Source organism: Scylla paramamosain, chromosome 25, assembly GCF_035594125.1.
Source record: "Scylla paramamosain isolate STU-SP2022 chromosome 25, ASM3559412v1, whole genome shotgun sequence".
In the NCBI taxonomy this organism is placed as follows: domain Eukaryota; kingdom Metazoa; phylum Arthropoda; class Malacostraca; order Decapoda; family Portunidae; genus Scylla; species Scylla paramamosain.
Window position 1 is genome coordinate 17,053,393 of NC_087175.1, and position 12,500 is coordinate 17,065,892.

A 12,500-nucleotide genomic window follows, 5' to 3' on the forward strand; every position below is an offset into this window, starting at 1 on the left:
GGTTGCGTGTGTGTGTGTGTGTGTGTGTTTCGTTTCAAAGTACGAATTATGTTTACAAGTTTAAAGGAGCACGTTTCATCTCTCTCTCTCTCTCTCTCTCTCTCTCTCTCTCTCTCTCTCTCTCTCTCTCTCTCTCTCTCTCTCTCTCTCTCTCTCTCTCTCTCTCATTAATTGATTCCTACCCCTTTAGTTCTGTTCGCAAATTTAAACTCCCTCTCACTCAACGCCCTTCTCCTCTTTCTGTTTACCAATAAATTCTCTCTCTCTCTCTCTCTCTCTCTCTCTCTCTCTCTCTCTCTCTCTCTCTCTCTCTCTCTCTCTCTCTCTCTCTCTCTCTCTCTCTCTCTCTCTCCTGTATTTTCTTTGTTTTTTTCTCTTTCACTTTCATATCTTTATCTGTTAATTGCATTCTACTTTTCTTTCTCTCTTTTGTTCTCGTGTTTTATATTTTCTTCCTTTCTTTTTCTTTATTCTTTATTTTGTTCTGTTATTCTCTTTTTTAACGCTCTTGAATCTTTACAATATTTAATTTTCCTTACATATACCAATATCATAGCGCTCTCTCTCTCTCTCTCTCTCTCTCTCTCTCTCTCTCTCTCTCTCTCTCTCTCTCTCTCTCTCTCTCTCAATCCTGGTTCAGCATCACTCCTGGTAATGTCCTTACATGGATCATTAATCTTATTAGTAGTCTCTCTCTCTCTCTCTCTCTCTCTCTCTCTGATTTCGCATTGGTTTTCTCTCTATTTCTCTTTGTCTGCTCTGTGTGTGTGTGTGTGTGTGTGTGTGTGTGTGTGTGTGTGTGTGTGTGTGTGTGTGTGTGTGTGTGTGTGTGTGTGTGTGTGTGTGTGTGTGTGTGTGTGTTAAATGTTCAATAAATATTATACGTAGAAATTTATGCACACTGGCATAATGTATTTTGCATTCTAAAATACACGCTCTGTAAATAATGGTCTATTTATCTATCTATGTACCTAACCGTTTGCCTATTTATCTACCTATCTGTATGTCTATATGTCATTCTATCCCTCTATCTCTCTATTTATCTTTTTATCTGTCTTTTTTTTTATCTATCTATTGAAGGGCTATAAATATATTTGGTCAGATTCACATGGGTGTTTCTTTTTTTTATTATTAATATTGCTGCATACTTGTTAAACTAACAGTGGAATCATGAAAACACCCTTGAAAAAAAAACACAATGACTTCCTCTCGAGCCAGTTAAAATTGTAGAATTTCAGTTAAACCATCACCAGAATCATAAAGACTCCCCTGAAAACTCTCAAAGCTTCCACCGGGACAGTTAAAAGCAGATAATCCTCTTTAAACTCCTACTAGAACCTTGAAAACACCATTGAAAACTCCAAAACTCTCTCTTAGAACCTATTAACAATGGTATAGATAGGTGAGACATCGAAATTTATATGAATATGGACGTTCTTTCTCCCCTCCTCCCTCCTTAACTAACTTCATCCTTCCCTACCCCCACCCACAGACCCACCCGGCCCTCCCACCATCACGGGCTACGAGACAGGCGAAATTTTGCTGGCAGGGGAGAGGCGCACCTTAACCTGCCGCGTCTCAGGAGGAAACCCGCGCCCCTGGGTCTTGTGGTACCGTGACGGGCGGCTGGTCGATGACACCACCTCCGAGGACGCCGACGGGGTGTTCAACGCCTACGAGGTCTCGGTGACAGCTGAAGAAGGCGGCGCGGTGTACGAGTGTAGCGTGACCAATGATCTGCTGGAGACACCCTACACTGCTAATGTCACGCTCACTGTGTACTGTGAGTATATTGTGTCGGCAATAAATTATCTAGTTATCTATATATTTATCTACAGTACCTTTCTATCTATCTTTCAATTTGTATTTAGGTTACTGCGTGTCTGTGAGAGAGAGAGAGAGAGAGAGAGAGAGAGAGAGAGAGAGAGAGAGAGAGAGAGAGAGAGAGAGAGAGAGAGAGAGAGAGAGAGAGAGACTAATAAGATTAATGACCAATGGAAGCATGTTAGCAGAAGGAGTGAAATAGGGGTGAGAGAGAGAGAGAGAGAGAGAGAGAGAGAGAGAGAGAGAGAGAGAGAGAGAGAGAGAGAGAGAGAGAGAGAGAGAGAGAGAGAGAGAGAGAGAGAGAGAGAGAGAGAGAGAGAGAGAGAGAGAGAGAGAGAGAGAGAGAGAGAGTGCAGCTTTTGAATATTTGACTTCATGCTTCACTGTCAACACTTCGTAGTTTCCTCCTCCTCCTCCTCCTGTTTTTTTTTATTATTAGTTTTTTTTCTTTCGATTTCAGGCTTTTTTTCGTTTTTCTTGTCAATCCTTTCTCTCTCTCTCTCTCTCTCTCTCTCTCTCTCTCTCTCTCTCTCTCTCTCTCTCTCTCTCTCTCTCTCTCTCTCTCTCCACGTCTTTCCTTTTGTTCATCTTCTTACTCCTCTTCCTTTACTTGTTACTTCTCCTCTTCCTCATCCGGTTCCATTTTTTTTTTCATTTTCTATTGCTTTTAATTTGTGTTACTCCTCTTCCTCTTCTTCTTTCTCTTCCTCCTCCTCCACATCGTTTTTCTCTTCCTCTCTGTCTCCAGTTATTATTGATACCTCCCACACTTTCCTTCCTTCTTCTCCTCCACGTTTATCACAGCCTTCATCTCTCCTCTCCTTTCGTTTCCTGCTTCCTATCTTCCTCCTCTTCCTATTGTTATTATTACTTTCCGCCTCCTCCTCTCCAAGATTTATTGTTTCCTTTACCTTCTCCTTCCTTCATTCTCTTCTTTTACTCTCACTTAATCTCTGTCATCTTTCTCCTTCTCCTTCTTCTACTTCGCCACGTCCTCTTTCTCCTTTGTGTTCTCCTTTGTTCCCTTTTCTTCTTCTTTTTGTCTTCTTGTTTGTGTTCTTTTGTGTTTTCTCTGGGTTCTTTCTGCTTCTCTTCCTCTTTTTTTTATTTGTTCTTCCTCTGTGTAGCGTACGTAGAGAGAGAGAGAGAGAGAGAGAGAGAGAGAGAGAGAGAGAGAGAGAGAGAGAGAGAGAGAGAGAGAGAGAGAGAGAGAGAGAGAGAGAGAGAGAGAGAGAGAGAGAGAGTCAAACTGCTTCTCAAACAAGCATAAGAAAAGAGATAATTTCACATAAAATTAGAACACACACACACACACACACACACACACACACACACACATACAAATACGTAAAAAGATACACATATGCACACACACCTACACACCCACATACCTACACACACACACACACACACACACACACACACATAGATACATACATACATCAGATACCTACTGTACAATTTGAGTTTGCAGGTGGCGGGAAAGTTGTCGAAATCCCATATATACATCACAAAACCTGTAAAGGCTCGTGAAATATTGCGCTGAGCGGTTGCCAATATTTCATGCGAGGCCCGCCGTGTGTACCTATGGGAAGTCTATTACACGTGAATATTGGTGTTTTAATAATCTGAGCTTGCTGGGATGGTGGGATGAGTTTTGTAGTCATCAGCATTGTTGTCTGGGATGGGATGGGACAGAGGGAGGGAGGGAGGGATAGGGGGCTGAGTGGAGAAGGGAGTAGTAGGTGGGAAATAGAGGGATGTAAAGGAGGGAGGGAGGGAGGAGGAAACAAAGGCAGTTAAATAAAGAGTAGAAATATTGAATGTAGGGAAATCGACAGATGCACACGTTTTAGAATGATGAAATTTGAAGAGGAAAAGTTGAAAAGAATATAACGAAGAGAAATAAATTATGAATATGAAGATAAATTACGAAAAAAAAATCATTTATTATTATTATTATTATTATTATTATTATTATTATTATTATTATTATTATTATTATTATTATTATCATTACTATTACTATTATTATTATTATTACTATTACTGTTATTATTATTATCATCATTATCATTACTACTACTATTGCAACTATTATCAGCAATAACAGTAGTAGTAGTAGTAGTAGTAGTAGTAGTAGTACTAGTAGTAGTAGAAGTAGTAGTAGTGAAAAAAAAAAAAAAACATACACAAACACATTTATCGCCCCACACACATAGAGGCACAGAAACAAACCCAGACAGAGACACGGCATAACACTAAGCATAAAACAACAGACAAGTACACACACACACACACACACACACACACACACACACACACACATATAAGGGCGGGCAGGCAGGCGTTCAGTGCATGCTCTTCCAAGCCTGACCAGCTCTCCAACAGCTCTCCAGTTCTCCAGCTCTCCTAGTTTCAAATTCAGGGATCAGACAGAGTTAGGGGCTTGGCGGCGGCTTGTTGTGTCGGTTCACCGCACACTCGCCAACTCCACGCCGCTTTACTTGCCTCACTGCTCTACTTCAAACAATAACAATGCAGCCTGGGGTGGTGGTGGTGGTGGTGGTGGTGGCGGTGGTGGTGGTGGTCTTGAAATAGTCTTGAAATATAATACGAGTTGTAGTAATGTGGGTAATAATGATAAAGATGACAATATTTGCTTAGTTGGTTGGTTTGAAAATTATGTTATGTTGTGTTGTATTGTGAAATGTTTGTTTGGTTTGGTTTGGTTTGGTTTGATTTCGTTGTGTTTAGTGCTGATGCTATTGATGTTGTTGTTACTACTACTACTACTACTACTACTACTACTACTACTACTACTACTACTACTACTACTACTACTGCTACTACTATTACCATCACCACCACCACCACCACCACTACTACTACTACTTTTACTACTACTACTACTACTATCACCACCACCAGCACTACCACCACCATCACCACCACTACCACCTCCACTACTACTACCACTACCACCACCACCACCACTACTACTACTACTACTACTACTACTAGTACTACCATCACTACTACTACCACCACCACTACTACTACCATCACCATGCTATTGATGTTGTTGTTACTACTACTACTACTACTACTACTACTACTACTACTACTGCTACTACTATTACCACCACCACCACCACCACCACCACTACTACTACTACTTTTACTACTACTACTACTACTATCACCACCACCAGCACTACCACCACCATCACCACCACTACCACCTCCACTACTACTACCACTACCACCACCACCACTACTACTACTACTACTACTACTATTACTACTAGTACTACCATCACTACTACTACCACCACCACTACTACTACCATCACCACCACCACCACTACCACTACTACTATTACTACTACAACAGCAACAAAAACGACAAAATGAAAACGATAACGATAACAATAGTATTAACAACTCTCCAAAAAAAGTAATGGTGATCACAACAATAATAGGGCGACAGTCAGTGACTAACCACATACTGACGACAACAATAATACTAACAACTACAGTAACAAAAACACTAAGGCTGATCGCAATACTAACAGGGCGACGGGCAGTGATTAATTAACATAACGATAACAATAATAATAATGACTCTAATAAAAACACTACTGACAACTATAGCAACAAAAATAACAATCAATCAATCAATAAATAAATAAATAAATAAATACATAAACATAAAAATAGCTGATCACAACACTAATAAGGCAATGGGCAATGATTAACATATTTATACAACAGCGTGCGCACTTTTCACTTCAAATCGACAGCTCAGTAGTCGGCCCCGCTAGGCATCACCACCACCACCACCACCACCACCACCACCACCATCGCCGCCTCTACCGCTGTAGGGACCGAGAGATGAAATGCACCAGTGTCGATGTGGAACGATGAAATGTTGATGCGCACTAAATCATTGATAAACTTGATGTATTATTGTGCAGAGAGGGAAAAAATGGTAAAAGAGTTGCTGTAAATGTTTAAAATATTACAGATAACGCGTAGTATAGATAACACTTGTATGCTTTTGTTGGCAGGTGTGTATATGTGGGGGGAGAGAGAGAGAGAGAGAGAGAGAGAGAGAGAGAGAGAGAGAGAGAGAGAGAGAGAGAGAGAGAGAGAGAGAGAGAGAGAGAGAGAGAGAGAGAGAGAGAGAGAGAGAGAGAGAGAGAGGCTAAAAGGCACATAGAGAGAAGGATAACTAAAGAAATAAGTACATACAGGGAAAGCTGACACACAGACACAAATATATGGACAGAAATGCAAACGGAAGGACAGACATACATACACACAGACAGACAGGCAGACGGACGGTTAGACATACGAGTACATACACACAGACAGACAGGAAGATGAAAACATATATAGAGTTGAAACAGAGATAAAAATAAAATGAAGTAAATAATAATAACATGAGCGAAAATGTTTTTATTATGCCATTACAAAATACAAAGTTGCATAAATTTTATCATAATGAATCGTTAGTGTTCTGAAATTGCCGCAAAATGTCAGTGCACATCACTTCACTGGGGAGCGAAAAAAAAAAGTATATATTTCCATTATCATCCATCGACGAAAAAAAAAAAAGCTACACAGCAATAATAATTCGCCCGATAAATGTGAATCACTTCGGATACAGACGCAGAAATATATATATCGAGACACACACACACACACACACACACACACACACACACACACACACACACACACACACACACACACACACACACACACGAGTTGGCTGGAAATATTCATATAAATTCCGCCAAAAATAGTGGCATGAAGAGAGGGAATCGTCGAGTTACAGTACATAATATTATTCACCAAATCTCCGCACTGCTTTATAAACATGCACTAAATATCCAGAATTATTTATTTTCTATGCAAGTAAAGGATAATTTTTCCCCTTAATGTTTTCTTTCTTGATCTGAGTGTGAGCGTGATGAGATACTCAGCAAGAAAAGAGAGATGGGAAGCTTTTAACGCTTTCACTGCGATATATTACAATTCACAGCACCAAAAATCACTATGTAGTTTATTTTTTTTTTTATAAAGCACCATAAGAAAGAAGAGAGATTAATACAATATCTCTCTTGGAAATTATTCGCGTTTCGAGTGTTTTCCTGATTTTAGTGATAACTCAACAATGATTATATGTATATATATATATATATATATATATATATATATATATATATATATATATATATATATATATATATATATATATATATATATATATATATATATATATATATATATATATATATTATGAGGCTGTGGTGAAAAAAAATTATGTGATTTTCTAGGACACTTTGGTGATGCAAATAATAGGAACGAATATTCTACATCTTTAACTAGTTTCAGTGTAAGTTATTGGAGTTTAAAAGCATATTTTCATGCTTTCAGTGATAGTTCAACAAGGATACAACACTTTACGAGGCTCTACTAAAAAAAAACACTGGATTTTCAAGGATGTTTTCATACTACTAGTGATAGTTAAAAGTATCATACTTCCTTCGGTCACACCCATTACTGGTATATCTTTCACTGCAACCATAAACCTCTCTCTCTCTCTCTCTCTCTCTCTCTCTCTCTCTCTCTCTCTCTCTCTCTCTCTCTCTCTCTCTCTCTCTCTCTCTCCTGCCGAGTGGATTATCTCATGTAAAACCAAATGATCTCTGTGGCCTTTGAAAATAGTCATAATGGGAACCTAACGCAACTAAGCACATGAGTCTCACTTCACTGCCTCTATCGGAGCATCCCACAGGAGACCTTACCGCTTGCTACTAACACCGGAATCTACGGAAATGGAGCCAAAACGTTATATATTTTCTAGATTTCCAGGCACCGGAACTTCATTTTATGGGGCTCTTAGTGTTTCGGAGAGTTTGTTTGTTGTGTGTCTGTGCTGCACTCTGAAGGCTCACACGTCCTTCCCTTAATTCTGGAATAAGCCTTTTGTTCCTGTGCCAGCAACAACAGTATTAAAAAAAAAATAAATAAATAAAATAAATAAATAAATAAATAAATAAAGATAATAATAACAAAAATAATAAAATAAATAAATAAAAAAATAAATAAAATAAAGTAAAATAAAATAAGGCCTTTGTTGACAAAAGCAATAAAAAAAAATCGGATTGTATGAAAAAAAAGTATAGGCGGTTAATTATGTCACCGTAAGTAATTACTTTTTTTCTATTCGGATTTTTTTTTTATTAATATCACTATAATAAAAAGGGACTAGAGATTAAAAAAAAGTATTCCCGTATTTTGTTATATTAGCTCTCTTTTCATGATTAACAGAGCATCGGCAACAAAAAGGAAACGCCTTTTTATAATAGAGGGAGACTCGAACAGCATCAAAATCCCTTAGGAATAAGAAAACGGCAATAAAACCCTATTTACCATGGTAATAAATAATGAAAATGACTTATTAGAGCACAAGCGCAGGACTGAATACAGTTTGCTTTTTTTTTTTAGGAGGGTGATATAACAGAATTAGAATCCCTTAATTAAAGAAAAGAACAATGAAGCCCTATTGGCTGGGATTACATAGTCTTTAAACTCTTGTAGGAGCACAAACCCTTTACCAGAAAACTAAATATACGATCGTGAATATTCTTTGTGGGTTCAGGGATGGATGAAACAGCATCGAAACCACTTACACATAAAGATATGCCATTAAAAACCTATTTCCCAGAGTAATACACCCTTGAATCTCTTATCGAACAACAAATACAGGTCTGAATACTCCTTATAATATAGAGAGCAATGAAGCACATTGAAATCACTTACGTAAATGAAAAAAAAATAGATAAATAAATAAATAAAAAAAAACAAAGTAATGAAACCTTCTTTGCCAGCATAATAAAGGTTCTAATCCCTTATCAGAGTACAAACGCGGGGCTAAATCTTCTGTGCACCTCTCAGGCCTCGCTGTGGTGTCAGAAGTGCCTCTCCTTCACACAGCTCCGTCGAGAGACTGAGATTAACACGATTGCTAGATATCCATGCCACCTCACGACTTACGCTCTCTCTCTCTCTCTCTCTCTCTCTCTCTCTCTCTCTCTCTCTCTCTCTCTCTCTCTCTCTCTCTCTCTCTCTCTCTCTCTCTCTCTCTCTCTCTCTCTCTCTCTCTCTCTCTCTCTCTCTCTCTCTCTCTCTCTCTCTCTCTCTCTCTCTCTCTCTCCATTTCCCTCGATCTCTCTACGTTTATAATTTTTCTCTTTTTTTTTCTCTCTCTCGATCTCTCCTCTCTCATGCTCTCCCTCATTCTCTATTCCAAAAAAATTATCTCTCTTTTCTTGGTCCCTGCATTCATTCTCTCCATCCCTCTTTTCTCTCATACCTTCAGCTCTCTCTCTCTCTCTCTCTCTCTCTCTCTCTCTCTCTCTCTCTCTCTCTCTCTCTCTCTCTCTCTCTCTCTCTCTCTCTCTCTCATATTCTTGCTTTATTTCCACTTTCTTTCTGTCTTCTAATTTTTCTTTTCCTAGAGAGAGAGAGAGAGAGAGAGAGAGAGAGAGAGAGAGAGAGAGAGAGAGAGAGAGAGAGAGAGAGAGAGAGAGAGAGAGAGAGAGAGAGAGAGAGAGATTTTGTATCTTATGGAAGGCTGGATGATGGAATAAACCTCACTAAAAATAAAAATAAATAAATGAACAAATAAATACATAAATGAAGTTTAATAAGTAAATATATATATATATATATATATATATATATATATATATATATATATATATATATATATATATATATATATATATATATATGTTACAGTCAATACCTGAATCCAGACAATTTGTAAAGTGTAAAGTTATTTTTTCAGGCAATTTGTGAACTGCCTAACCTAACCTAACCTAACCTAACCTAACCTAACCTAACCTAACCTAACCTAACCTAACCTAACCAGGCAGTTCACAAATTGCCTGAAAAAATAAGTCACTTTACAAATTGTCTGGATTCAGGTATTGACTGTAACATATATATATATATATATATATATATATATATATATATATATATATATATATATATATATATATATATATATATATATATATATATATATCAAGAAAAAAGAAAAGATCAAAGTTCAAAGTCTCAAGAATCATTTAAGAAACGAAAATGCAAAGCACAAAATTGAAAACAAAAGGAAAATAAAAATAATATAGCGAAAAGAGTGAGAAAGAGAAAAAAAACACGCATATTAAACCCAAAATAAAAATAACAAGACAAAAAAAAAAAACTCGGTCAGGGAGGGAACTTATTAGAGAAAACTCGAGAGGCAAAGAAGATGTAAAAAAAAAAAAGACAAAAAAAAAGAGAAAGAAAATAGTTAAAAAAAATCACCGGTAAAAAAAATCAGCAAAATACACACTTTCAATTTTTCTTAAAGTTTTAGGTCACCAAACTTTCTCTCCAAGCAAAATACTGAGGAAGTCTGCTCGAGTCTTCTCCCGCCCCCAAAAAAGCAGACAATATGCTAATCTTCCTCCTTGCCAAAAATCTTCCTCCTCCTCCTCCTCCTCCTCCTCCTCCTCCTCCTCCTCCTCCTCCTCCTCCTCCTCCTCCTGCTCCTCCTGTTCCTCATTTTTATTTCCTCATCCTTTTTCCTTCTCGTCTCCTTCCTCTTTCTCGCCCTCCTCTTATATTCTTTCTTTTTTTTTCTTCGGTGTTCTTTTCCTCTTCCTCTTCTTCTTCCTCCTCATTTTTCATTTGGTATCCTCCTTTTTCCCTTCTCGTCTCCATCTTTATCGTCATTCTCTTATATTCTTCCTTCTTATTTTTTGGTGTTCTTCTTCGTCTCCTCCTCCTCCATCTTCTTTTTTTCTTATTTTTTTCTTCTCCCTGTTCCTCCTCATTTTCATTTCCTACCCTTTTTACCTTGTCGTCACCTTTACATTCTTCCTCCTCGTCTTCTTCATTCTAGTATTTTTTTCTTGTTCTTCTTTTTTTCTTCTTAGTCTCATTCTTGCATTTTTTTTTCCAATTTTCTTTATCATCTACTTCATTCTAAGATTCTTCTTCTTCTCCTTCTTCTTCTTCTACTTCTTCTCCCTCTTAATCATAGTTTTACTTCCTTCCAGTTTTCTTTTTTTTATCTACTTCCTTTTCCTCTTTCTTCTCTTCTTACTTTTCTTACTCATTTTTTTTCCTATTTCCTCTCCTCCCCTCCGTTTCCTTCTAATTCCATTTATTCCCGTTTTTCTTTCTTGTCTTTTCCCTTCTTCGTTGTCGTCCTCCTGTTCTTCATCTTCCTAATCGTTATTACTTTTTCTTTTTCTCAATATTTCTTTCTTTTATTTTTTTTTTATTCATCTTCCTTCACTTTCTCTTCCTCTTTCTCGCTTTAAATTCATAGTAGCATATTTTATTTTTTTCTTCCTTCTCTCGTTTGAATTTAATTTCTTCTTCTCTCCTTCTTTCTTTATATTCCTGTTTTACAGTTTATAGTAACATTTTTTTTCTTCTTCCTCTCGATTCAGTTTAATTTCTTTATATTTTTCCATTTTTCTTCTTTTATAATTTATAGTCATTTTTTCTTCCTTTCTTTTCAATTTAATTATTCTTCTTTTTCTTCGCTCTCCTCCTCCTCTTCTTTCTACATCTTCTTCGTTCTTATTGTCATCTATTCTCTTTCACTTTCTCCTTTCATCCTCTTTCATGTTCTTCCCTCCTTTCTCATTTTCTTTAATTCTTTCTTAATGTCTGTCGTCTCTCTCTCTCTCTCTCTCTCTCTCTCTTTTAATTCTAATCTTCCTCCTCCTCCTTACTTTATTTCTTTCATTACACTTGAGTCACAGACTTATTTTATGTCTTTTCTTTCTATTCTTCCTTCCTTCCTTCTTTCTTCATTTTCTTCTTGCTCCTTCATTTCATTATCTATTCCTTCAGCACACTTCTCTTTTCTTCCTTTCTCTTTTTCCTATTATTTTTTTTCCTCCCTTTCTTTCTTCCTTAATTTCTTCCTTTCTTCTTTCCTTCATTAATTTTCTTCTTTTCTTTCTTCCTTCGTTCCTCATTTATCCCTTGAGTGAGCTTTTTTTATTTGCTTCTTCAAGTATATATATTTTTGTCCCTCCTTTCTTTTCTCCTTCCTTCATTCCTTCATTCCTTCTCTTCAAAACGTATTCTTCGAGCACACTTTTTTTTTCCTTCTTTTAGTCATTCATTTTTTTTCCGTCTTCCTTCTCTTTCCTCATTCATTTCTAGGGTTGCTATTTTTCTTCATTTCTTTGCTTCTTCCAGTCGATGTCATCTCTTCCTAACCTTTCTCCTTTTCTCCTCCTCCTCCTTCTCCTTCTCCTTCTCCTCCTCCTCCTCCTCCTCCTCCTCCTCTCGAGAATCCAGGAACAGAAACAAAAGCTAGAACATAAAAGCCAAATTACAAAAGCATCTTGGGGAGAAAATTTTTACTTTTCATCTCTCTCTCTCTCTCTCTCTCTCTCTCTCTCTCTCTCTCTCTCTCTCTCTCTCTCTCTCTCTCTCTCTCTCTCTCTGTACATCTATTTTTGTCTATTCCCTTTATTTAACTCTTATTTTTAATTCCTTTGTTTCTCTTTCTCTTTCTTCGTTTTTTTTTTTTTCCTTTTTCAGACAGTTTGTCGGCTCATGTTTGTTTGCCCGTCTGTCCA

The 12,500-nt window shown here is 37.2% G+C and overlaps 2 protein-coding genes across 2 annotated transcripts in view; both read left to right on the forward strand.

Annotated features, from left to right (window-relative positions):
- Nucleotides 1–1,817, forward strand: part of LOC135113238 (nephrin-like) — a 98,684-nt gene extending 96,867 nt beyond the window's left edge. The window contains exon 5 of the mRNA XM_064028424.1: nt 1,493–1,817. Coding sequence (XP_063884494.1) covers nt 1,493–1,619 — 127 coding nt within the window. The 3' untranslated portion in view covers nt 1,620–1,817. The remainder of the gene's footprint in view (nt 1–1,492) is intronic.
- Nucleotides 1,499–12,500, forward strand: part of LOC135113239 (nephrin-like) — a 103,958-nt gene continuing 92,956 nt past the window's right edge. Inside the window, exon 1 of the mRNA XM_064028425.1 lies at nt 1,499–1,783. The gene's annotated coding sequence lies outside the window, so the exon portion shown is untranslated. The remainder of the gene's footprint in view (nt 1,784–12,500) is intronic.